Below are 27,715 nucleotides of genomic sequence, written 5' to 3'. Positions count from 1 at the left end.
CCCACACCCAGTTTCCCTTTAATAACACCTACATTAGTATGGTACATTTGTCACAATAATGCACAAATACTGATACAAGCCCACAAACTATTCAGACTTCCTTAGTTCTTACTGAATGTCCCTTCTCTGTTCTAGGACTCCGTCCAGGACACCATATTACATTTAGTTGCCATGTCTCACGAGGCTCCTCGGGTCTGTGACAGTTCCTTAGACTTTTCCTATTTATGACGACCATGACAGTTTTGAGAAGTACTGGTCAGACACTTCGTAGAACATGCTCAGACAGAGATTTGTCTGATGTTTTCTTACAACTAGATGGCATTATGGGTTTTGGGGAGAAAGACTCCAGACACACAATGCCCCTCTCATCACCCCTTCTCAAGGGCACACACTATGAATAGGAGTTTTCACTGCAGATGCTGACCTTGAACACCAGCCAAAGTCATGTTGGTCGGCTTACTCCACCTTAAAGTTATTCTTTCTCATCAACGACACCTTTTTGAAAGCTCCCTAGGTGATTCTAATGTGCGGCACAAGTTGAGAACCAGTGTGATGGTAATTTTAGAAATTACTAGCCTGACAGAGTATTTCTAGAGGATATCTAACTACAGAGGAAGGAAGGGGATCTGGATCTTCAGAGAGACAAACTTTTCACCCCCTACCCTTCTGTAAGGATTTCTTTAAGGGTGTAATTTTGCAAGAGTATCACAGTGTCATGTTCCAAAAAATAACACAAATATTTAAATTTCCTTGCAAAGATTCTAAAAGACCTTTTCTGCCCAAAAGCATTAACCTGAATTCTAGCGTATTACTGCTTAGGTATCAAGAAACCACATCTCTCTTTTTATAGACCACCATTCTTAAAAAATGTTGAAATAAGCACCATTGTTTCTTTATGTTAAAAAGGTGATGTTTTTCCCCTAAAGCACACGGAGGTAGTTCCTACAGCGGAAGACCACCCGTGTCTTGATTTCCCAGCCCAATGTTTCCAGATACATACGGTACTCACATGCAGATTCGTCCACGTACTCCTGGCCCCGTTGGTTTCTCTCGACTATCCAGTCCCACAGAGACAGCTGGCACAGCTGCATCTGGATGTGCAGCATCAGGTGGTACTGCACCTGGGGGGCGACACAGCTGGCTCCCACCTGTGCACGATTTGCTCCTATCACTCAGTCAACAGATACTCACCTGCCTACTCTAGGTCAAGCACGGGGCTAAGTGCTCAGGAAAGAGACGACAAGCACGTGTCTACCCAAGAAGCCCCAGGGTCGAGTGAAGGAGACAGAGACATAAAGGAATACCGAAAACGGTGTGTCATAACCCAAGGGGGCAGGAGTAGGCCCGGTAGGAGAACGGGAGCAGCTCCTGAATGGGACACGGAGGCAGGGGGGCTGAGGCTATGTGGTCTGCTCACAACACAAACAGTTTCCAAAGCTAAGACACCATGTCAAAGAATGGCTGTGTGGTATTCAACTCTCTGTATACCTCAAGGTATACGCACTGTGGTGGCTTCACCGGGTCCATAAATAACTTGTTCAAGGAAAAGGTAAGCAAAAATTAAGCTTGCTAGGGCCCATTTAGGTGCCGAGGAAAATCCCCCAAATGTAATACAGGGAAACGAAATGGTTTTGATGAACAGTCCCTCACACGCAACTCCTTTGGATTCGGAGGACTCCGCTCAAAGTTTTGTGTTTCGTGAAAAGCACATGCACAGAGCCACATGGTCCTGGACAACGAGAATTAATTCTGCGTGCATGCATACATACAGCTGGCATACAGCTCTGTAATCCCAGCATGCGGGACTGTATGTAGATTCTGTTAATGTTTAAGGTTTTTTTTTTTTAAACACGAATTCTCAACACCAGTGAGAGTATGCAGGAGTCTCACCAACATATAAGTGTGACCCTAATGAGTGTCCTGAAAACGGACTTGGGGATCTCTCCTCTCCTCTCTCCTAAAGTCACGTTGCAAAATACAGAAAACCTTTATGCATAAACATATGTGTGCAGCATGATGCTAACACACAACACAAAAAGTGTGAATGATGCTTCCAATTCCAGGGGGCACAAATGAGAAGATCTAGAGAAGGCCTGAAAAGGAGTGGTAGGAGCTAACTAAGCAAAGGAGGGAAGACCCAACACAAGGGCCACAGGCGGGGGGACGTGGAGGGGAGAGGCTGACCAAAGCAGATGAAGGGCGAGAGGGGAGACGGGGGAGGGCAAGGTGAGCAGTCAGCGGGGGCAGGGAGAGGCCACAGCTAGTCACAGTCCTTGACATAATTGCTATGGGTGAGCATCAAATCTTCGGTAGGTTCTGGGAAAGTTACCTACCTCCGTCTGCCCCAACAAACTTAAGTTTTCCGAAGATTCCTCAGTGGATGTGAAATTCTCTTCTAAGTCGGAATGATGCCTAAGTGGCAGCTGATGTTCGACGATCGATCTGGAAGGCAAATCGGCCAAACCATTTCCCTGGACTAAACTGGATGATTCAAATTCACTGGCGTCTCTTGTAACTGCATTGGTGGTGTAATTCACCAATCTGTTATTCTGATTTTCAATGCCAGATTCTTCTAAGGACTTTTCTTTCTCTGAGGTGAGCTCGGCGAAGATAATGGATGAGCTGTTACTTTCATCGGTTTTAACATATTGATTTCTGGAAGGAAAAAAGAACAGTAAAGCTAAAAACCAACTTAAAAAAAAGATAAAGAGTAACTCAGCTCTCCCCTTGAGCCCTCAGAATCTTGACTGGTAAACTCCTGAAGCAAATTGCATCAAATCTCTCTAGGAGCAACATTTACTGAAAACACTGACAAGAAATGGCTGAGAGGAGGAAACAATTTAACATTTTGTAATGAAAATGAGGAAAAAGACAAAGACAACTCAGGGCAGGTTATACCTTAACCTGTCAAACTAAACACCAGTGCACACACCTGTCATTGTCCACGTCGGAGATCACTTCCAGAGATGGCAACTGAATAGAAATTCTATCTGTCAGACAGAAACAAAAACATATCTTCAAGCAGCCTAGCTTTCTAAGTCATAGTCAAAGGCAGAGCTAAAATAACACCAAATGAGGGGCACCTGGGTGGCTCGGTCAATTGAGTGTCTGACTTCGGCTCAGATCATGATCTCGCAGCTCGTGAGTTCAAGCCCCATGTAGGGCTCCGTGTTGACAGCTCAGATCCTGGAGCCTGCTTGAGATACTGTGTCTCCCTCTCTCTCTGCCCCCCCCCCCCCCCCCCGCTTGCGCGCGCACGCTCTCTCCCTCAAAAACAAATAAACATTAAAAAAAAAGTTTTTAATAAATAAAATAACAGCAAATGGGACCACAAGTCTAAAAATGTCAATACCTTCTGGCAAAATATAACAAGCTTATTCAAATGCCTGGCTCATTTTAGGAACTGTAGAAACAGAGCTATTCAACTATGCCCAAAAGGGGCAGCAGGGAGCAAACTTCCTGCAGAAGACCCGAGAGTTACTGCTGTAGGTTCTGTGGGTCTTCCAGGTCTCGGCCCCAACTACTGGGCTCTGCTGTTGTGGTGCAAAAGGAGCCACAGACAATACACAAATGAATGAGCCGGTGACCTAGCAAACTTTTGCTCATTGATGTGAAATCTGAATTTCAGGTAACTTTCACAAAATAGTCTTCTTTTGATCGCTTTTAAACTATTTAAAAATGTAAGAAAACACCCTCCGCTCAGGGGATGCACAAAAATGGGGGTGGGCCAGGTCTGGCCCACGGGCCGAAGTTTGCCAACCCTTCAGCTACATCGTGTGTGCCTGCTTACCTTGTGTTTGGGCCACGTGAACTTGTTCTATCCAAGCAGTGTGGTAGCCCACTATACTAGGATGCTGAAGGCCGGCCAGGACCTTCACTTCCCGCAGTACCTACAGAGGAAACACACTTAGATCTGGCTTTCACGGACAGCTGACTAACTGTCCCTCGTACCAAAATACCACTTGTTTCAGAGCAAAACAACCGAAATCCATCTGAACAGGAAATCTAAACTACGTTAAAATAATCGTAATATTATTGAGACAAATGAAATTGTCACAGCGACAAAATAACGTACACGTACCGAGTGCTTCATACTTTACAGAGCCCATTTATATTCATTCTCTCATTTTACTACTACCAGTAAGTCCAGTGCTTGCTTCGGCAGCACATATACTATGAGTAAATCCAGTCCCTGAAGGTAAATAAAACCACGGCAGTCACTACGTCAAGGACAGGAGACAGAAGTGGCTTAGAGGACTATGTCATTTGCCCAGGACCATACAACATGTCAGGGGGAAGACCAGAACCTGAACTGAACTCCTATTTTCATAACAAGCTATACTGTATATGAATGATTTACTTTAAAAATTAATTTCCCCAGCAACGCTCCTGAAATGTGGTCAATCAGGAGCGTCTATAAAAAATTATGTCAGGGACGCCTAGGTGGCTCAGCCGGTTGAGAGTCTGACTCTTAGTTTGGGCTCAGGTCATGGTCTCACAGTTGGTAAGATCGAGCCCTGCACTGGGCTCTGCACTGACAGTGCAGAGCCTGCTTGGGATTCTCTCTCTCTCTCCCCACTCTCTCTGCCCCTCCCTCACTCGCACTTTCTCTCTCTCTCTCAAAATAAACTTAAAAGAAAATTAAGTCAAATAAAAATTTAGTTTTGATGTTTGTTTTACTGTAACTCACTCAGTAAATTCGGCAACCCACAACACCTAGTATTAATTTTAAAAAATTTTTTTAATAAAAAATATGTAAGTATCAGAGCCTAATGAGCACCAGGTGATGTATGGGACTGTGGAACCACTATATTGTACTAATGTAACACTGTATGTTAACTGGAATTTAAATAACTTAAACCCCTCCCCCCCAAAAGCCCCCATATCATCTAGTATTTGCCAAATACACACACACACATAACTCTTTCAAAAGGACTTAAACACTCAACTATTCAAAATAAATACACTTAAAAAACCATACCTTCATACAGTCTGTTTTAGTTGCACCATTAATCAGGATTTTTTTAATTGCATAATACTGACCATCTAATTTATTCCTGACCTAAAAAGTAGAGGGAAAGAGAAAGTACATTGTGCCATTAAATTCCAACTGAACAGAGAAATTTATTTTAACGTGAGCTCAGGATCCAAACTAGCTAAAGAGATAAAATTAAGCGAAAGACAAGCCTCCTCTTTAATAGTAAAGAGTTCAGGGAAGTCGGCCATAGCCAGCCAGACTAGAAGCTTCCAAACTATAGTGAGACTCCACCTCCTAGAGACTCTAGGTCTGAAAAATGGGAATGTTAGCAAAAAAAACTATGTAAGGCCCAAAATACAATACCACAACTTTCTTCAGTGATACGTTTTCAAGAAAATTAATATAGTTTCTGGAATCTGCCTAAACCACCAGTATGGTTAGGAAAAGGTTAAAGCCTGCTGACTTCCCCATAAATGACAGATCTCAACGAAGAGTAAGCCTACATGACTTCCAGGAATTTCCTTTGAGCGCTTTAAATAATAATCACGAGAACAACTTCTCAAAATGCACTTATTCAGAGTAGGAGGTCAAAACAAGGATGTGGGAAACAACCTTGTACACTCTTCCGTATCCACCTTTTCCTAAGACAGCAAGCTCTTCAAATTCATTTAGGTAACGTGAAGTCTGTGCTTCGAAGGCTACTTCCCTTGATCTAAAAGCAAAATACAAACAACCGATCAATATCAAAACACGAGAGATTCAAGCATCTAGGATATTTCACGTTCATTGTATTATTAACCTACCAAACCTTACTTATCACTAAATTATGATGATTTGAAAAGATGAGCCAAAATGACACTTTTCATTCTCTAGGAAGAAAATATTTGCTAAGCAAATCAACATGTAATACAGACAGCGAGTGGGGAAAAAATAAAGACAGGAAAGGGATCATTAATCAAGTAATCAAGTATGTTACCAGTAATTAGCATTCCAATTAGAAATTATCAATGTTTTAAAGCAGGAATCCTAAGGATAACTAACAAGCAGCAGTTGATTAGCTGAGCTCAGTAACAAACCTATTTAAATTTCTTAATGAGACCAATTACAGATTTTAAACTAGCATTTCCTACATACAACCAAAATTCAATGTTGTTCTGCTGACAGAGACCGGGTGTCAGTGCCCTCAATAAAGGTGGGGCTTATGGAATCCACACAGAAAAAGGAGTGGAGGGGGACAAAAGAGGGAGTGGGAATGAGAAGTAATACAAATCTTGGAGCAGTAACTATTTTCTCAGAACAAAGATTTTAATTTTCATAAATTACCCGAACTACATTATTTTTAATCCCCAAACTAATTTCTGATTAATTCAGGATAAGGTCTTAATTTATTTTGGAGAGCTTACTCTTTGCACAATCACAGAAGTATTTAACACATACCTGATCTTCTGGATATGAGAATTATCCTCACGAGGATCCTAAAATTAGACAATTGCTTTTAAAAGCATTTTGAAAAGTTCATGGAATGAGGAATCTCACAAAATTCATGTGAGATTCATGTCACATTAACAGTCTCAAATGCTCAAACGACATTCCAAGAAAGAAAAACACTCTGGCGTTTTCAATATCACCGAGGGGTTTACGGTTGAAAACACTTCTCTCTTAACCAAAAGATCACTACTTAAAAAGCTATATTCTTGCCATCCACTGCCAAAGTTGAGAACTGACCAAGGAGTTCTATCAGCAAATAACTCTAGCTTTGCCTTCAAAATACATGCAGAAACAGACCACTTCTCACATCTCCACTGCTACCACCCATTCCAAGCCACCATCCCTTCCTGTCCCTGTATGACCACCTGTCTCCCTGCTGCTACCCTTGCCTCCCTCCATTTATTCTCAACACGGCAGCTGGGGGCAGGGGGCGTCCATTAAAACGAAAGTCAGATCATGTCACTCCTTGGCTCAAAATCCTGTAATGCTTCCCATTTTACTCGGAGTAAAAACCAAAGATGTTAAAACGGTCTCAAGATCCTACCCCATCTGTCCATCTTGCTGCCCTCCTTCCCTACCTCTTCCATACTCTCCCCTTGCCTATACTCCAGCCACACGGCTGCCAGTGAGCCAAGCACACTGCCACCTCGGGAATCACTGTTTCTCTGCCTGGACACTCTTCCCCCAGACAGGTGCACGGCTCATACTCAACTTGGGCTCCTCACCTAAGTAACTGGCCACTCTATATATAACTCACATTTTCTAAGCCCTTTCACTGCTTTCTCCTTAACACTTACCACCATGTAACGCCCTATTTATTTTTATACATTTTTATGTTGCTGTTGCTGACTGCCCCTCATCAGAACATAATCTCAAAAGAAAAAAAAGAACATAAGCTCCATGAGGGCAGGTGTTTTTGTCTATTTGGTTTGCTGCCCGAATCCCAGCCTAACACATAGTAGTCACTCAATAAATATTTGTTGGATAAATTAAGGTTAACGTTTTCATAAACCCGTATTATAATCAGGACTTCATAATGCTTTACAATACAGTTCTCTTGAAATTAAAATGTTTTTGTCATATATGAAGTGTATTTCAGCGCTTACCTGACGAACTCTCTCTTTGGCGGACCTCATCAAATGGGTAATAGCTCTGTTGTGATGTAGTCTCAGTGAGCTAAACTCATCACTACAGGTAAAAGAAGACAGCAGTCCCATTTTGATAAAGGTCTGACAAAGCACTACAAAGAACATGGAAAACTATTATTAGAAAGGCCATCAATAAGATGACAATTTTAAAGAGACTAAAGAGTAATAATAGCCTCTATTAAAAAAAAACAAAACCTCTGTAAGAAAAACGTTATCTTTATACACATTACAATTTGGATATTGAGCCTCTAACGTCACTCATCGATTAGGAACACATCTACATTTGCTTATTAGATACTGAGCACCTGCTTGTTTACCGTGCCTGGATGGTTGGTAAAGTACTAAGCTGTTTTTAAAAAGGCAAGAAAAAAACGTAAATTTACTAGCCTTCTGACATTCAAACACATCACATCTCCTTTTGCTGACAGGCAATGAGGTCCGAACAGAGGCAAAGTGAAAACGTTATTAGAACAAAAGTTGTTCTCAATTATGGACCCTCTCTAACCCACAAAGAGCACATGTGCATCAAGACCAAATACCAGGGGGAAAGTCAAGTCTGAAGTCACAATACCAGGCTCCTCAGAAAAAGAAGTTTCTACAGAAGTGCTTGGCTTTTATTTTTTCATAAACACACACACACACACACACACACACCCCATAGAGAATATTCTTTCTATATGGGTAATTTCATTAGATTATTAACTAATGGAATAACATCAAAAACATTTTAAATATATTTTATTTAAAAGTTCAGTCACCTGGGGAAGTGAGGGTGCCTGGGTGGCTCAGTCGGTTAAGCGTCCGACTTCGGCTCAGGTCATGATCTCACGGTTTGTGAGTTCAAGCCCCACATCAGGCTCTGTGCTGACGGCTCAGAGCCTGGAGCCTGCTTCGGATCCTGTGTCTCCCTCTCTCTCTCTACCCCTCCCCCACTCATGCTCTGTCTCTCTCTGTCTCAAAAATAAACATTAAAAAAAATTATAAATAAATAATAATAAAAATAAAAGTTCAGTCACCTAAAAAGGAATTCAAAAATATCTTAAAATCAGCAAGATTCAGATTTGCTTTAATTAGGAACAATATTACTACTTAAAGGTGGTTATAACCTGCTTTTCTATTCAATGAGCTCAAGACAATAATCCCCAGCTACCAATGTTCCGGAGCCTACAGAACACGTGCTTTTGTACAACCCACCTCCCCACCACTCATTCAAAAAAATAAGTGTACACTCGTACATTTTTCATGTCCCACCGAGCTCATCAAAATAATAATCTGCCGTTAACTAAGAACATTCCGTTCTAAGACGGCATAAAGGTATCTGTAAGTCTGAGGATTCCTAACACTAAACAAGACTTAGACTTTTTCGGTAGAAAAGATCCTCAGAATCTGTGGCTGGTTGGAGCTATTAAAGAGGCCACAATGCTCTCAATGAGCTGGACCAGAAACATCATAACCCGTAATTCTGCTCACTTCTGGGCTCAAGTTTCTTTTTTCATTTTTTTTTTTGGGGGGGGGGGGGGGGGGCTCAAGTTTCTCATACACATAACCTATGGCAGCAATAAAAATAAACATTCCAACCACTGTGGTATAATAAGAAACATGCTTGGTCTTAGCTCCTAAAATTCACACAGCTCCTAAAATTCTTGCGATTTCCCAAGTGCTGAGGGGGCGAGGAGCATCTTTTGTTCTAATATTTGGTCTTCGACCTCAGTTCCTGACACAAGAGCTTCTAACACCCTTGGAATCTCCAGAGGGACGCGTGTCTTTGTTACGCTGATGAGACGACTGAGGGTCCCCCAGACAGCCTCAAATGAGGAATGGTCACCACAAAGACCAAGCCCTGATTAGAAGCTTGGAACTTTCAGCTCCACCCCTCCATTCTCCAGGGAGAGAAGAGCAGGAGATTGAGTTCACTGATCATGCCACCATGATGAAGCCTCCATAAAAATCCCTCAGGTACAGGATCCAGGGAGCTTCCGGCTGAACACATCCACCTACCAGCAGAGTGAGGCACCCCATCTCCATGGAGAAAGAAGCTCCCATACGCTGGATCCTACTGGTCCTCATCCCATGTGCCTCTTCAGCTGGCTGTTCACCTGTATTGTTCTCGTACCCTCTACTGTATAATAAACCAGTAAGCAGAAGTGTGTCCCCGACTACTGTGAGCCATTATAGCAAATTATCAAACCTGAGAGGTCGACCCTTTACAGTGAACAATTTATGGCCAAGTTGGACACAAGTACGGGTAACCTGAGGACACTGGGGACCCACTACTTGCCAACTGGCATCCAAAATGAAGGCAGTCTGGGACTGAGCCCTTAACCTGTGGGAACTGACAGTAACTCCAAGTAGTATCAGAACTGAATTGAATTGTAGGACACCCAGCTGGTTTCAGAGAACTGGTCAGCACGGGAAAATACCCACACACTGGGTGTCAGAAGTATCCAGCTCGTAGAGGAAAAGTTTCCTGTTCAACAACACGGCATGCAGCTCTTCCAGGGCTCTGGTTAAGAACTACTCCAGAATGAGTAGCTGTGATTTTCGTTTACCTGCTCAGCAACCATACCATGACAGATCTTCAAAAATTATATGAAGGAACATGTTACAGAAACAAAAAAACTATCTTTCATTTGTTTAAATACACACGATCATATGGTTATTAATCTTTTGGGCTCCTCAATGACAATATTCATTAGCAATTACCCAAAGAAGAATATAAAATACATTCAAGAAATAGAAACTATTAATACCTATTTCAAATGTTTATATACCAGCTGCTTCTCAGACCCACAACATCAAACAACACAGTATTTCTGCAAGGCTTATTTAGCAAGATTTACTAACATTTAAACACCTGTCTTGAACGAAGAGGGTTTGGTTCATGCACATGGCTCAAGTGTTCCAGCAAAGAAACAAGCAACAGTTGGTTTGCAACCGCAAAAGGGAAAGTCGGCTGTTGTAGGGGTCCTTTTAACACTTGGAGTTCTGCTGGGACATCAGATTCTAAAAGTTAAAAGAGGAAAAAAATGTTAACAGTACACATATCTCATAATGACAAAACAGCAGAATCTAATTAATGCAACACAAACTATTTACATTTAAGGAAATAAAACACAAAACAGTAGTTATGCCCAGTGGGGTTAATCAAGACAGACTTACCGGAACTGAGTTTTGAGTTGAATTCTGGAAGTTGGAAGACTAGCAGAAGGATGCCATTGGGGGGATGGAGAGGGTGGGGTGGGGAGTTTGGTAGTAATGAGATGTGCAAAGGCAGAAATAGGTAGGTGAATAACTCAACACTCAAGCAAACGAGAGGGAACGAGAGGGAACGAGATGGCTTCTTTCCTTCGAGAGGACAGCCGAGGCCTAGGCATAAAGAAGGGAGTTTGGCAGCAGAAAGAGGGCAAGGGAGAAAGGACGGAAACCACCTGGGGCATGCACTACGTGTACACCAGGTGCTTCATGTGCACAAGCTCATTCAATCCTCACAAAACAGTGGGAGGGAAGTGTCACCGTTCTCACTTTACGGATCTCAGAGGTTAAGGAACTTATAAGCAGACAGGTCAGAATAACTCCCAAGCCCATCCTCTTTCCCTTTTCTTTTTTTTTAAAGTTCATTTATTTTGAGAGAGAGCGAGTGAGAAGGTGAGGGGCAGAGAGAGAGAGAGAGAGAGAGAGAGAGAGAGAGAGAGAGAGAAAATCCCAAGCAGGCTCCATGGACTCAGCGCAGAGCCCAACACGGAGCTCGAATTCACCAACTGTGAGATCATGACCTTGAGCTGAAACCAAGAGTCAGACGCTCAACCGACTGGGCCACCCAGGGGCCCTAAGCCCATCCTCTTTCCACTACACAAGACCAAGCAGATGAACGAGTTGGCACTTGAAGTTGAAGGTTGTAAGTTCTCACTTACTCTTTACTAATATGTTACTGAACAGGCCAAAAGCAGTCAGAAGGAAAAATGTTTGAGGAAACTGCTCTGGAAACACGTAATACATAGACGGGAAGGGGCGTGCAAGAGTCAAGAGCCCAGTAAAGGAGTAAATGAAAGAAAAAACATGGAGGAAAGAACAGGTCCCAGAGATGTCAAGAAAGAAATGGATTGGCCAACTATACAACACCAGGAAAAGGAGGATGGAGGCGTTAATGGGAGTGAAAACTGTAAGAGGGGCTGTTAGAGAAAAGATGAGACCTCTCAAACCCTCAAGAGCTGTGGACCCATTCAATTGGAAATGCCCTGCAGAAGCAGAGACCATACATCCTACACCTGCTAAAAATCCTCCCCATTTCAAATATTCTATTCCACCCTCCTCTATAATCTATAAAGGTCCTCGAGAAGTCAGTTTTCAAGTCCAGACTTCATCACCAATCTCCTCTCTGACTTGTAAGGAGACCAAAAGAACACCTGCGGCATACACAGATGTGCTATTCGTTTTAAAAGAAAACTTAACCAAGTATGGGGGCAGGGAAAGAATGAAAAATGTGCCCATGTAAAAACTTCTCTATGTAAAGACATCTTAAAGTTAAAACTTGAATCACACGTTCAGATACAATACACAGATCTGTACTATAGATGACAAGAAAAAGATAATAAATTTATATAAAGCTCTTATAAGCTAGTAAGAAAATGAAGCACAGATAAAATTCAAATAGGTTTAACCTAACTAGTAACTAATGAGATACATATTAAAATAACTATGGTACCAGAATTTGCCATCAGATCGGTAACTATTTTTAAAGTCTGAAGGGGCGCCTGGGCGGCTCAGTAGGTTAAGTGTCCGACTTCAGCTCAAGTCATGATCTCACAGTTTGTGAGTTCGAGCCCTGCATCAGGCTCTGTGCTGACAGCTCAGACCCGGAAGCCTGCTTCAGAATCTGTGTCTCACTCTCTCTTTGTCCCTCCCCCACTTGTGCTCACTCTCTCTCTCAAAAATAAACAAACATTAAAAAAAATTTAAAGCATGGTATCGTTATGGATACAGAAAAGCAAACACTTTCAACACAAGGGGGTAAAAGTGCTTGCAACTTCTAGCAATAAATACAGAATTCAAAATGTGCAAACATTTGGCCTCACGCTAGATTTTGGAAATATCTACCAAGAAAATAAGTAAACAAGGCACAACAAATATATAAGATGTTTAGCATACCACTGTTTAGAATACTGAAAACCTGCTAGGTAAGTTATATATATATATATATATAACAATATTATGCAGCTGTTGGAAACGATGGTGTATAAAAAGATAATCATGATTAGTCCATTATCCAGTCAAAGGAGCAAGCTATAAAACAGTAATACTAATGAAGGTGAGACAAGATAGTTCCATAGGAACCAACACAACCTCTCTGGTCATCATTTTATCAAAATGTATCAAAACTTTTTTTTTTTTTTTTTACCTATTTCTTTAACCCAACAAATCCTACTTCTGTACATGTAGTCTAAGGAAATAATCAGGTATCAATAAAGACTTTTGTGGGCGCCTGGGTGGCTCAGTCGGTTAAGCGTCCGACTCTTGATTTCGGCTCAGGTCATGATGTCACGGTTGGTGAGATAGCACCCAGAGTCGGGCTCCATGCTGACAGCAAGGAGCCTGGTTGGGATTCTCTCCCTCCCACTCTCTGCCCTTTCCCTGCTCTAAGAAATAAGCATTAAAAAAAAAAAAAAAAAAAAAAAAGATAAAAAGCAGAATGTAAAAGGTTTACCATACTATGATCATAATTTAAAAATGCATTTATTTCAGGGTGCCTGGGTGGCTCAGTCGGTTGAGCGACCGACTTCGGCTCAGGTCATGATCTCACAGTTTGTGAGTTCGAGCCTCACATTGGGGTCTGTGCTGACAGCTCAGAGCCTGGAGCCTGCTTTGGATTCTGTATCCCTCTCTCTCTGCCCCTCCCCACTCATGCTCTGTCTCTGTCTCAGAAATAAACATTAAAAATTAAAAAAAATAAAAATGCATTTATTTCATAGCTATATAAATATATATATACACAACAGAAAGAACAAAATCTCTGCCCCTTCTGTTTTCAACCATACATCAATAGAATTTGTACAAGAAATGAAATTACAGTGAACACGCTGTTTTACAGTCTGCCTGTTTGATCCTTAGTATCTAGGATTTTATTATCTAGGAATCCACCTGGCTTACAGCAGCCCTCATTAATATTTGCAAACAAACACACTAAATTGTTAGCAGTGAGTTCTCTGGGATGAGAGTACAGATGACTTTCTCCTTTTTCCTTGATTTCCTTAAATTTTTCTGAATTATTTCTCTAAATGTTTATCTACTTGGACAAACTCAGAAATCTTTAACACGTTCATGAGATCTTTGACAATACTTTTTGAGAGAGAGAGACAGCGCATGCACACAAGAGAGGGGCAGAGGGAGAAAAATCTTAGGTAGGCTCCATGCCCAGCGCAGAGCCTGACACAGGGCTCAATCCCACGAACCTTGAGATCATGACCTGAGCCGAAATCAGGAGTCGGACAATAAACCAACTGAGCCACCCAGGTGCCGACCAACAATAGTTTTAAATGTAAGTCATTGAATAAATTGTCTCTAGCTTTGCCAAAATGTAAACGGTAATCTCTGGGTGATCAGATTGTGGTTTTTAAATTTTCTTCTTTAGGTTTTTCTATAATTTTAAAACACACTGTAATGTGAAAAAAAATTTTTTTTTTAATATACCAAATTGTCAACAATGGTGAAATGATGGTTAGGAGAATTTTCTGCTTCTCTATACTCATACTTTCCTATTTTCTACAATAATTAAATTCTACTTTTTTTTTTTAACATTTATTCTTTTTTTTTTTTCATTTTTTTTACTTATTTTTGAGACAGGGAGAGACAGAGCATGAACAGGGGAGGGTCAGAGAGAGGGAGACACAGAATCTGAAACAGGCTCCAGGCTCCGAGCCGGCAGCACAGAGCCCGACGCGGGGCTCGAACTCACGGACCGTGAGATCATGACCTGAGCCGAAGTCGGCCGCTTAACCGACTGAGCCACCCAGGCGCCCCTAACATTTATTCATTTTTGAGAGAGAGAGAGAGAGAGAGAGAGAGAGAGAGAGAGAGAGAGAACGTGAGCGGGGGAGGGGCAGAGAGGGAGGTAGACACAGAATCCAAAGCAGGATCCAGGCTCTGAGCTGTCAGCACAGAGCCCTACGCGGAGCTCAAACTCATGAACCACGAGATCACGACCTGAGCCGAAGTCAGACGCTCAACCAACTGAGCCACCCAGGTGCCCCAAGTTCTACTTTTTAATAAGAAAAAAGCAAAACAAAAAAAATGACTGATCAGTGGAGTCAAATGAACTAACTAAATCAAGAAAATAGCAACTATAAAAAAGACCGGTGGACAAATACTCAGACGCAGGAAGGAGTAAAACTGAAAGGCAATGAAGGCTGACACTGAATGCTTCCCGCTTCAATCCTGGTTAAGTAGAAAAGGAAGATCTAAGTGGGAAATAGGAAAGATGAGGTCAGGTCCTCTTATAAAAAAGAATAAGAAATAGTATGAGCTCCTAGGTGAATTAGAGTTCTAGAATTCTGCCAAGTAGGAGGTGAGTAGACAAACAGAAAAAAGGATCACCTCCTTCAGGCTCCTCAGACAAGTATGATCTTAATAAATGGTCCATTATTAAATGAAGGAGGAACCTGAAGGATTAATCTGAGCCAAAAATTCTGGAAAACTTGTGTCAGATGAAAGAAGAAAACCAGTGAGTCTGACAATGGGCTTACTGTTGCTCTCCTTCTAGGGCATGCTGGGTCGGGGGAGGGGGGGGGGCATGCAGTAACTGATCAAAGTTGGTCCCCACATAACAGACGGCTGAAGAACACAGGTTATAGAGTTACATCTAGGTTCTGAATTTTCTGACTCTACCATCAACTGGCAGAGTGACCACCTCACACCATATAGATGACCTTCAAGAAATTCTGCAACAGTTCTGTTTCTAAGTCTACTAAAAAATGAAATTATTTTCCATAGACCTTACTTTTCACGTAAAATGATAAATTATGTCTGGATATTCTGGGCCTCTTTGGAAGAAAAGGCAATATGTAAACACAACAGTACTGTTAGTAACCTAGTAGAAGTTTTCCAAAGCTTATCTAAGATCACTCCCTTCAAAAATAATCTCTCCTTTGCAGAAAACCTTATCACAATGTTACAGATAACACAGACTTGCATGTTTACAGCTGGGACTTTTCCTCTGACATAACACTTCACCTAATATTGTGCTGCCTTAGTACACCAGGTTTCATGTGAAAAAATCAGTTCATTAAAAAATAGTTCTCTTAAAACTATTCTGTCAAGGACCTACTAAAATTACAACCACAGTCTGCTTTTGTCTCCCATTAGGGTCAAGAATTATAGACAGTATTTGGGTGAAGTTCGAAGGACTTTAGAAGCAAATGAATCTTTTCAACTTGACTTGCACCTTCAAATCCACTGCAACATGTTAATACTTGCTTCATGCTTAAACTGAGCATGTATTCCCTGTAATCATCCTAACTACCGTAAACTAAAAACCTCCCTGAATCAATGTATTCATTCCTGATAGCACAATTTAATTTTAAAAACTGCCAAAACAACTGGTAGTAATTAAAGACCCTAAGAACTTTCAATAAAATAGTGGACACTTTGAAGTGGTTAGAGTCAATGTTTTAAGTACCTCTCACTATAAAATAACTTGCCTGGTTTAACCCTGTATCTCCTAGTAACCAAAGGTCCTTCACCCCCCAAAAACCTTGAGGCATTGTTTTTCTTTAAACCGAATAGGGTGATTTCCATACGGCCCCACTATAAGTCTTCAGCTCCCTTATCAGTGAGAAACTACAAACTAAAACGCTTAACCCAAACTGTTAAGCGTATAAGGTCCGCAAAATCTCCGTCTAGTAGTTTACAAAGCTCACTCTCAACGTCTGACCAAACCACAGGGCTCGAGAGCTGGAAAGCAGCCTGAGCGAAGCCTTACCAAGGACTTCGAGTCCGCAAAGAGGAAACCACGGAACAGAAACGTAAACAAACCAGTGGGTCGGGGACGCTCGTTTCAATAAATGTTTACCTTACCCGTGCCGCCCGCCCGCCGCCCCCCGTCGCTGGGCCGGGGTCCAGCCGAATTCGCCCCAGGGCTGCGGCGAAGCTCGGGGCTGCTCGCAGCAGCCCTGCCCGCTCGGGAATGAAGGTGGATGGGTGCAAGAAGAGGGCCGCCGCAGCATTCCGGGTCGCTCACCATCATACTTGGGGTCCGAGCCGTCGGCCGGGAACTCAATGGCAGGCGGCGCAGGAACAGCCCCCGCCCCGTCGCCCTCCGCCTCGCGCTCCCGGGCCCCGGAGCCGCCTCCCAGCATCGCCCGCAGCGCGCGGGCAGCTGCCCAACCCGCCAGCCAGCTAGCACCACACCGCCTCACTCCGCACCAGCCTCCGCCACCGGATCCGGAAGTAGCCCCTCGCAAGACGGAAGACCCGCCCCGGCCTCCCGCGCGCCGCCAGCGCGGGCGGGTCCTACCTCAGGCTCCGCCCTTCCCCTTTTCCTAGGGGAAAGGATGGGCTGGTCTGGCGCTGGCGCCCTAGTGGGCTGGTCCTCGCGCGGAGGTCCGTAGGTTGTGGGCGCTGGGTTCTCGCTACGCCGGGGGTCCTCCACCTGTGTTCCCGGCCGCCCTGGAGACCTTAGTACCCGCACACAAGTCAGGGTGTTGACATCTCACGCCAAGACTCGGATGCTAGTGTAAGAATCCTGTGCCTGCAGATTCTAATCCAAATACATACTTAATGCGGATGCAATACTATTTGTCATGTGTTTAAAAAAAAAAAATCAAAAGCATCTACAAGACCTATCTCAACAAGAACTGAACCTATTTTGGTCAACCGTTAGACTAACAACAAAAAAGGGAAATCCCAAACTGTATCCAACCTAGCAAAAACTTCGCTGCTTTTGAGACTGAACTTCCAACGGAAATACTTTCAAACCTGAGGCTGCCTTTTCCAAGTGATCCCATGGCCACACTGCATTGACTGTGATTTGAAGCTTTTAGCTTCAAAAATCCTCTGCCCTCTGGAGATGTCTCTGATGACTTGGTTGCCAACACAGTGCTCCTGGAAATAATTTTTGGTTTTGGCTCTCAGATCAGATTATGCAGTTGGTTAAAAAGCCTTTCAGATTTTGAGTCTCAATCCCAGTGCAATGTGTAAAAGTGGTATTGCTTAAGAATTTTACTTGAGCACAGTTTTCTTACGAAGTCATACAGGATGCATTCAACCTGATAGAATCAATTTGGATATGGTTCTCCAAATAACTCCCACCAAAGATTGGGGATGCCTCTTTCCATGCCCTGTTGATTTATCTACATGTATCCACAAATTTAAAAATACAAATACTTTAGACTCATCAATTCTGCTTTCAGAAATTTACTCTAAGGAACAGGTTAAAAATGAGCAAAATGATCCAGCTAAACTTTAATAATCACAACACTAGTTATAGACTAGAAGACAGTGTAATTGACTGAGTCACTTACAATGGCACACTTTACAACCAATCAAAAAGTCGGTATGCAGTATTGAGTTCTTGCCACTTTCCACCACCACCAGAATGGAGAAAACAGCAAACCCATTCAGGTAGGAATATAAATGAAAGCAACATTTCTAGAAGACCATGTTCAACTTAAAGTGAAAAGTTTTAAATAGGCATACTCTTAAACCTACATGCAGGAGTATATACAAAGGAAATAATCAGAGTGGTGAAAAAAGATAAATCTATAAGAGTGTTCATCAAAGTGTAGTTTTTAATAGAAAAGCACTGGAATAAATCCAAATTCCAAGAAGAAGAGCAGTTATGGTACACCCTTGCAATGAAACCTGATGCAGCCATTACAAAAATGGGGGGTTAGGCAGGAGCACATTCCTCTCTTGTCTTCCATGATACCTAGTTTTTCTAGAAAAATTCGAGTTGTTCTCTATTTTACTAGCCCTCGATCTCAGTATCAGTTTCTGGACTCTCCCCCTCCAAAAGCATAATTCTGCTCTTGTCATGTCACCCCACATTCTCTCAGGAGATAACCACATGCATTGCTATCACTTTGCATACTATCTGTGGGCTGACAACTCCCAAATGTATCTCTGCAGCACAGACTTTTTCTCTTGGATGACTCAAAAGCATCTCAAATTCTGAAAGCAAACTCTTGATATTTCTCCTAAAATTTGTTTCCCACTACCTCTCTTCATTCATTTAGGTAGCACACAATCCACCCATTTGTCCATATCTAAAACATGAGGGTCAACCTTTATTCCGTGTCCAGAGTGTATCTGGGCTGCCTGTAAATTAAAAAATAGAAACAGGATATAGCATATGAACATGCAATATTAAATATGCAACTAACTGGACAGGAACCCAAATTGCCAATAAACATAGAAAAAGACACACAACTTTCACCAGGGGCAGGTAAAGGCAAATTAAACAACGAAATATCATTTCAAGGTGTCATTTTTGCAAAATTAGTCTTTCATACCAAGTGTGGTTGGGGATGTGGAGGAAAAGGAGCTATCATACATCACTAAAGAGCTATTTAGTGATATTGAGTAAAGTCAAATGACGCATACCCAAGATCCAGTAATTTAATCTCCATTGAGGTTTTCTTTAGACACTTCCAGATGTGCCCAAGGATACGTATATATGTGTATGTCTACATGTCTTCTCATGAACATTGAAAACAACACAGCATAGGTCGCAGAGGTTTTTTGATGGTAGTAACAAAATAATAATTGCAGGGGCGCTTAGGTGGTTCAGTCGGTTAAGCATTCAACTTCGGCTCAGGTCATGATCTTACGGTTCATGAGTTCGAGCCCCGCGTAGGACTCTGTGCTGACAGCTCAGACCCTGGAGCCTGCTTCAGATTCTGTGTCTCCCTCTCTCTCTACTCCTTGCCCACTCATCCTCTGTCTCTCTCCCTCTCAAAAATAAATGAACATTAAAATAATAATAATAATAATTGCAATGTTTACTGAGCACTGTGTCAATTCCACTCCTTCACCCTGTTCTGTGCTTTCACAAATATTAACTCACTCAATCCTCATTACAAATTTACAAGCTAAGTGCTGTAATTATCCTATTTTATAGTTGCAAACATAGACGCAAAGAGAGCTTTTCAAATAAATACCTCACCTAAGGCCACACAACCTGCTGTATATGGGACCAGGATTTTTTCCCATGTCATCTTTCATTGCTATCTATGTTTTTATGATAGCTTTATTGAGATAATTTATACACCATAAAACTCATTCTAAAATTATTTTCAAATGTACAAGTTACTGGTTTTTAGATACACAGAGTTGGGCCACCATCACCACTATCTGATATTTTTTTAATGTTTATTTATTTATTTTGAGAGAGAGAGAGAGAGAGCACCAGCAGGGGAGGGGCAGAGGGAGAGAGGGAGAATCCCAAGAATGCTCTGTGCTGTCAGCACACAGCCAGACACGGGGCTCAATCTTACAAACCGTGAAATCATGGCCTGAGCCGAAATCAAGAGTAAGACTCTCAATGGACTGAGGCACCCAGGTGCCCCAAAGCTATCTGATTTTAGAACACTTTTGTTCACCCCAAAAAGAGATTCCTCTGGGGCTGGATTCCCTTTGGACTCCCTTATTTATTACATCAATAGGGAAATAAACATATTACATGTGCAAATGAATATTATAAAACTGTTACTATGATTCAACTAGATTCAAGGTGCTGCAGCTGTCCACTTTTCCTATTGTGCAGAACCATCTATAAACAAAGGCCAAGTCTTCCCTCTCTCTGTATAAGCTCTGGCCATAGAGAACTCCCCCCATGAAGCCATACATGCAGGCTTGCAGAGAGAAGGTATTATAGCAAAAGTGGAAGCCATGGGCATTCGAGCCATTTCTTCATGGAATCTGTACATTCAGGGCCTACTTGGGCATGATCTTCCATTTGATGATGGAGTGCTTCTGCACACACCCAGCTTTGTGGCTTAGTGGGTCAGGTAACACCCATTTCATGAAAAGCAGCTTAGGTTACATGGTAATGTGGTGGCCCATACTTAAGCATTCAGTCTCTACTAAGGCCCAGTACCAGGCCAAAAGATATTTCTCAAAATGAACGTAGTTAACTGAAGATGAAAGCAGGAGGGTCAGTTGGGTCTTATGATGGGTCAGCCCTTCCAATGCATTTAGAACAAAACTCAGACTCCTCTGCATGGCTTACAAGGCCTTTCAAGAGTTACTCCAGCCTTCCTTGCCAGTCTCTGCTTGGACCACTCTCACAGTAGACTATGGGATGACACTGGCGAATGAACAGAAATGTAAGACCCATGACTTAAGCATTTGAGAGAGTGCCAGAGCATAGGTGGAAATTGTTCTTGAGGTTACAGCCTCTAGAGCAGTGATGGAGTCACACAAGAAGTAGGACAGAAATCTCAGTGACTTAACAATTGTTGGCCATTGGCTGCATAGTTGGCCCCTTCATCCACCTTCTCCACCTATACTGCAGGTGCATCATGGCTTTTCCCTCACAGTGAAGCAAAGACAAACTCTCTAAAGAGATGGAAACTTCTTCATGGCAAGGATGGGTTTTCTCAAAGTTGATTACAAGAATGCAAGGCAATATTGTGTGTATCTCTGTTGCCACGTCATGCCATGGACTATCAGTGCTTTTTGCTACTAGAGTCACGTGCATCTTTCAATTTAATCCAAACTAGAAAAACAATTCCAGAAACCATGGAACAAAACAGTTCACATTCCAGAGTAGAACTTCCTCTTTTGGGTAGTGTAGGTGTGTGCCTGTCTGTATTTGTCCACTTGTGTATGTAGGTGTGTGCACAAATTGCCAACCCAGTCTCTCCTCTACCAATCCCAGTATCAAGCTCCCTAATGTGAATGAAGCTTTCCCATCAATATCCACATGAACTTCAAAGTCAGTTCTCTCAATTGGAGGAGGATCAGGATCATCAGAGGAAGCCTCCACTACTACCTTTATTAATCATCATGTTATATATTATGGTTACCCAACACAGGTACTATAAACCTCAATAGTAAAAATTTAATGGCATTTCCATACATGTTTGGGAGTAATAAGATGGAAAACGTAGAAATATCTCATTTATATAGTGGGTAATTAAAACCAGCTGGATGGATCAACAAAGAGAGATTTCAGAATATTATACAAGGTAATGAATACTGAGTTTAGTATGCTGTGTAAAACTGTGGTCGTATACGTTTTATCTTCTTCCCTGAGGACTCACTCATCCGATGGTAAGGAAATTGTACCAGTGTCGTATTCTCCCAATTTCTACATTGTTTCTAATTCCTTTATTTCTATTATAGCTTTAGGCACCCTGTAGGTATCTGGTAATTATCAATGGGAGTGAGAGTTTGGGAAATGGCCCCACACCATAGAAGTTGCCCTTCAAGATGGCGTCCAATGATCTCTGCTGCCTGGTCTTCATACTCTTTTCAAGTTCCCTCTCACATTGTACTAAGGACGGTCTGTAGGATCACTAGCACACAGAGAATAGATGATATGAAACTTCATTAGTTTAAAAGACACTGTGGCTTCCATCTTGCTCTCTCTCCTTCATCGCTCACTCGGGGGAAACAAGCTGGCATGTTGTGACCAGCCATAATTCTGAGGCCCAACTGATGAGGAACTGAGGCCTTCCAGCAATACAGAAGTGCACTTGGAGCAGGTTCTTCATCCCCAGTAGATGGGATACTGCCATCGTTTTGTTTTTTTTAATTTTTTAACGTTTATTCATTTTTTGAGAGACAGAGACAGAGTGTGAGTGGGGGAGGGAGACACAGAATCTGAAGCAGGCTCCAGGCTCTGAACTGACAGCACAGAGCTCGATGCGGGGCTCGAACCCACAAACTTGAGATCATGACCTGAGCCAAAGTTGGACGCCTAACTGACTGAGCCACCCAGGCGCCCCTGCCATCTTTTTTTTTTTTTTTTTAAGACTTTTAAAAAAAGTTTGCTTATTTATTTTGAGAGGGGGGAGGGGCAAAAGAGGAGGGGACTCACAGAGAGAGGGAGAGGATCCCAAGCAGGCTCCACAGGAGCCTGATGCAAGGCTCGAACCCACGAATCGTGAGATCATGACCTAAGCTGAAATCAAGAGTCAGATGCTGAACTGACTGAGCCACACAGGCGCCCCTTAAAGACTTTATTTTTAAGTAATCTCCATACCCAACATGGAATTCGAACTCACAACCCCGAGATCAAGAGTTGCACGCTCCACCACCTGAGCAAGCCAGATGCCTTGGGATGCTGCCATCTTGAGATGGCAGGTGACTACTGCCCAGGACAACTGCTTGTCTGCAACCCAAAAAAGGACTGAGCCAGAACTACCAAACTACACTGCTCTCAGATTCCTGACCCTCAGAAATGGTGGGGGAAAATGTATGTTTTCATGGGGATAATTTGTTACACAGCAACAATGAATACATATGCGAAACTAGACTTCTAGCATCTTATCATGGTGAGGAATGCCCTAAACTAACACCTCTTGAAAATTCTGTTTATATGGGGTGCCTGACTGGCTCAGCCATAGAACATGTGACTCTTGATCTTAGGGTTGTGAGTTTGAGTCCCATGTTGGTTATAGAGATTACTTAAAAATAAAATCTTAAAAAAAACTCTGTTGAGCTGGCTTGCTACCAAGCAACGGTTGTGACGTCATCAGGATTAGAACTCTAACTTACTGGGATCTTTCCAACCACGTGACAGAAGTCCCAAAGAAAAGGGGACTTTTCAGGTGACTACATCTATTTCTACTTTCTTCTTTACTTTCCCAAATAAAGTGAGTAACCTAGGGATCTTCAAATCAAAATTGGTTCTTACATTCCTCACGTCAACTGATATATTTTCAATGGCAACTTCAAGTGGTTACTGCCAATTAGAGTGGATCCCATTTCCCATTGAAAATCCCATTTCAATCCTGGGACTTATGTCTTTTGGTTTGGGGGCCTCAGCCCCAGGGCAATGTGCAAGAGATGGGTTTGTTTTTTTTTTTTTAACAATTTTTAAAAAAGATTTCTGAAACTGTTATGTATAAGATTTTAGCACATCATTCATAATATTAAAATGAATAACTTTGTAAGTAAAAAATCCCCATTTTATAAAGTTCTGCTATAAAATATTTCAACTGAAGGGTGCCTAGGTGGCTCAGCTTGTTAAGCGACGACTTAGCTCAGGTCATGATCTTGCAGTTCGTGAGTTCGAGCCCCACAGTGGGCTCCAGGATGACAGTGCAGAGCCGCATGGGATCCTCTCTCTCTCTCAAAATAAATAAATAAACTTTTAAAATATATATATTTCAACTAAAAATATCAGGATGCATATTTGAAAAAGCAGATATTAACTGGTTTCCATCCAATAAGCTACGTAATATCGACCTAGAACAGGTGTAAAGTTTTGTAAGCTCCTTGAGACTAAACAAAGAAATACTGCACTGTTTCAAATGTCTTTTAATGTCCTTTTTGGGGATTCCCCAAGAATATTTTTATATTCATATTCTCATAACCCCCAATTCTTCACCCTTTAATGGTACATTTTATCTCCCAAATTTTTCAAATGCCATGTATAATGGACTGGGCACTCAAAGGATAAAAAACGTAATTTTTAGGGGTGGTTGAGCGCCCAACTCTTGATATCAGCTCGGGTCATGGTCCCAGGGTCATGGGGTCTAGCCCCGTGTCTGGCTCTGTGCTGAGCGTGGGGCCTGCTTGGGATTCTCTTTCTCCCTCTGCCCCTCCCCCCTCCCCTCCGCTCTCTCTTTCTAAATAAATTTAAAAAACAGTAATTTTTAGTCACTTTAAAATTATTATATAAGGAACATATACATGTTTTTCTGACTACATCCCTGTCCAAAAACCAGGAGAGAGAATAAACTTCCATTTTACCATAACTCCCATAAATCCCTGCCCCCTTCCCTCCCCTGGTCACTGTATCAGTTTAGTATAGCTTATTCAGTTTTTCTTCTATTCACTTACCATTGATGTCTACCACACTAAAGCGGCACTGTTTTGAGGGGCTGGTTTTGCCTAAAACAATGACAAAATACATATTGTTCTGCAACATGCATTTTGTCCTCCATTCCAAAATATGTCCTGGGGGAACTTCCCACGTTAGGACAACAGTATTCCATAACTGGATAGTCCGTGGTTAATTGAGCCATCCCCCAAGCTGAAGGGGAATTAGGCCTCTCCAATATGTCCATAATACAGACAACTTGAAAAACAACACCTGTATCCATTTCAACGTTTACAGGGACTTCTGCCACTACCAGCTGTGATTTTAAACACAGTATTTAACCTGTGCCCCAGTTCCTTTGTCAAGAAGATTCTGCTACCACCTAACTTTCTGGGATCGCGGTGAGAACTAAACCCACTGACATATTTACGGCCAACTCTTTATCACCCAGTAGCGTTATTTTCTTTGATTAGGTCTGCTCCTTTAGTCTTGGCTCCTGGGAGACTGGATTCTAGCTGCCGTGCGCTAAGTATCATCTTCCAAATCAGAGTAACTCTGAGCCTGTTGGGAGTGTCTGCCTCTGACATCCTTTACTCTCCTGCTTTAAGGTGAGAAGATTTTCTGACGGTTACAGCTTCTTTTGAACGGTTAACTGAGGTGTGCTGCACACACATCTTCCAACACCCTGCTCTTGGTCCACAAGCCGTTCCCTCTACAAGAATAGCCAACTTGACCCCTAGCCAACACGCCTGGGGTCCCAGCCCTTCCCCCCGGGGCCGGGAGCTACTTCCTACCACCGCCCGTCCTACCACCGCCCGTCCAGAGCCAGCCCGCCAGCCCAGCGCCGCGGCACTCGGACCTCGCGCCTTTCGCCACCGGATCCGGAAGTAGCCCCACGCAAGGCGGAAGACCCGCCCGGCCTCCCGCGCGCCGCTGGCGGGGGCGGGCCCTTCCGCAGGCTCCGCCCTTCGCCTTTCCTGGGAGATAAGGATGGGCTCGTTCTGCGGAGGCGCAACCGACGCGCAGGCGCTCTGGTGGGCTGGTCTCGCACTGAGGCCCAAGGGGCATGGACTCCGGGTTCCTGCCACGGCCGGGGGTTCCGTTCCCAACCTGACCTCCCGGTCGCCCCTCTCGGCGGTCCTCGAGAAGGTCTAGAGTTCCGGCTGGCCATTACACCCAGTCTCGGGTTTTCTCCCCTCCCCTGAAGTAAGCAATTTATAAATTGAGCGTCCTGATTTTTATTTCATTACCAAACGCACATATATAAACAAATTGGGGGATCAGTACGTAAAATGCCATATTGTAAGACAGTAAAACATAAACTCCAGGTAATAATGTAAGGATATATGCGTGTGTGTGTGTACACATATATACATATGCATGTATGTAAATGCATAAAATATAGATAATTGTATACATATAAAACGTGTATATGATTGTATTTATATACACACAAATACCAATAAATATATTTGCTTACATACTGTCTATGTAACTCCAGTATGTAGATATTCCAAGATTTTTTTATGTTTAATCTATACACCCAACACGGGGCACTAACTCGCAACCCCTAACCCAGAGCCGCATACTCCACAGTTGAGCAAGCCAGGCGCCCCAGGATGTACAAATATATTTATATGTATATATACACATATATTTTTTAAGTTTATTTATTTTGAGAGAGAGTGCACGCCAGCAGGGGAGGGGCAGAGGGAGAGGGAGAGAGAGAATCCCAAGTAAGCTCTGTGCAGTTAACACAGAGCCCAACTCGAGGGTCAATCCAAGGAACTGTGAGATCACAACCTGAACAGAAACCAAGAATCCGAGGCTTAACCCACTGAGCCACCCAGATGCCTCTATATTTTTATGCTTATTTGTACATACACATAACCCCACAGAAAATACATATTATTTAGGGTTTGTGTTGTTATTGCCTCACACGGTGCAACTTTACATATTGTTCTGCGACTCACTTTTTTCTCTGGTTCTTTGAGAACCCTCTGCCTTGAAGTAGGTCTGTTCTTCATTGTTTTCAGTTTGTTTCATGGTGTCTCTCAGTCAGCTTATTCAGAGCTGTTGGGGGAGTCATTAGGCTACAGTAGGAAATATTTGGGGATCTCTGGCAAGGCTAGATTTGTACTGATGTGTTAACCTAGTTACTTAACCTCCTACCTCATTTTCCTGAGTGTAAAACAGGGTTATTAACAGTACCAAACTCCCCACCAGGGAAACTCTGAGTCCAAGGAGTAGTCTCTCCTTTGGTCTTCTTTTTTTATCCGGGCTTACTCTGGGATATTTTTCTGAGCTGAGTTAGCCACTGGGCCTCCAAACCCTCAGCCGGACCTGTGCTGTTCTACCTGTGTTCCACACTGCCTGCCCAGCCCCCATTTCACCTGGTTCTTTCCTACTCACCTTTCTCAGGTCTTCTTAACATCCCTCTCCTCTCCTCACCTAATAGTGCAAGAATTCTGCTGTCTAACTGGCCCATCATTTTTTCTCACTTGTGTGCAAACTCATAAAGAGGACCCTGCAATTAAACGCGTAAATGAACGATTTTATTGCTCAGATGAACACTTAAAACATTTTAATGTCTGGAATGACTCCTTCCAATAAATTCTTAACTTGAAAGTGTAAGGACATATTTATAAAAAGGAACTTCAGATTACTCAGTACCTACTCATAACTGCTAGCTGTATAAAGTAGCTCCTCCCGGAGCAAACATATCAAACTTGCTGGCCAGAAATCCTAGAACCAACCTCTCAAATTTTACAGTGCAGAAATAAATTTTTTTATTGTACATCACCTTTTTTTTTTTTTAATGTCTATTCTGAGAGAGTGTGCACGCAAGTGCCTGAGTGGGGGAGGAGCAGAGAGAGGGGGAGACAGAAGCAGGCTCTGTGCTGTCAGCACAGAGCTCGACTTGGGATTCGGGGCTGGGCCCCACAAACCGTGAGATCATGACCTGAGCCAAACTCAAGAGTTGGACGCCCAGCCCACTCAGCCACCAAGGCGCCCCTTTTGTATATCATCTTTTATAACTACCTCAAAGCATTTTCTCTATTATGCTCACTAATGCCTTAAGGGTGCGCTTTTCTAGAGTCAAACACATGCCTTCTC

The 27,715-nt window shown here is 42.6% G+C and overlaps 2 protein-coding genes across 9 annotated transcripts in view; one reads left to right on the top strand and one right to left on the bottom strand.

The window, feature by feature from the left end:
- Window positions 1-17,033, bottom strand: part of EIF2AK1 (eukaryotic translation initiation factor 2 alpha kinase 1) — a 30,796-nt gene extending 13,763 nt beyond the window's left edge. For 2 of the 5 annotated variants that reach the window (XM_042922509.1, XM_042922513.1), the window contains exons 1-10: window positions 16,844-17,033; window positions 10,459-10,617; window positions 7,573-7,706; window positions 6,416-6,453; window positions 5,591-5,690; window positions 4,982-5,062; window positions 3,791-3,890; window positions 2,933-2,990; window positions 2,334-2,655; window positions 1,010-1,121 (exon numbers count right to left, since the gene is read on the bottom strand). In XM_042922509.1, coding sequence (XP_042778443.1) covers window positions 1,010-1,121; window positions 2,334-2,655; window positions 2,933-2,990; window positions 3,791-3,890; window positions 4,982-5,062; window positions 5,591-5,690; window positions 6,416-6,453; window positions 7,573-7,706; window positions 10,459-10,617; window positions 16,844-16,961 — 1,222 coding nt within the window. In that variant the 5' untranslated portion in view covers window positions 16,962-17,033. Of the gene's footprint in view, window positions 1-1,009; window positions 1,122-2,333; window positions 2,656-2,932; window positions 2,991-3,790; window positions 3,891-4,981; window positions 5,063-5,590; window positions 5,691-6,415; window positions 6,454-7,572; window positions 7,707-10,458; window positions 10,618-16,843 lie in introns of those variants that run through there. The other 3 variants (XM_042922510.1, XM_042922512.1, XM_042922511.1) reach the window with 3 other exon arrangements.
- Window positions 17,034-23,353: 6,320 nt separating this feature from the next.
- USP42 (ubiquitin specific peptidase 42) overlaps window positions 23,354-27,715 on the top strand; it is a 77,449-nt gene continuing 73,087 nt past the window's right edge. Inside the window, exons 1-3 of one of the 4 annotated variants that reach the window (XM_042922500.1) lie at window positions 23,360-23,381; window positions 24,896-24,999; window positions 25,072-25,206. The gene's annotated coding sequence lies outside the window, so the exon portion shown is untranslated. Of the gene's footprint in view, window positions 23,382-24,895; window positions 25,207-25,428; window positions 25,805-27,715 lie in introns of those variants that run through there. The other 3 variants (XM_042922499.1, XM_042922503.1, XM_042922502.1) reach the window with 3 other exon arrangements.

The sequence above is a fragment of the Panthera leo genome, chromosome E3, assembly GCF_018350215.1.
Source record: "Panthera leo isolate Ple1 chromosome E3, P.leo_Ple1_pat1.1, whole genome shotgun sequence".
NCBI classification, from domain to species: domain Eukaryota; kingdom Metazoa; phylum Chordata; class Mammalia; order Carnivora; family Felidae; genus Panthera; species Panthera leo.
This window is presented reverse-complemented; position numbering and strand designations above follow the sequence as displayed.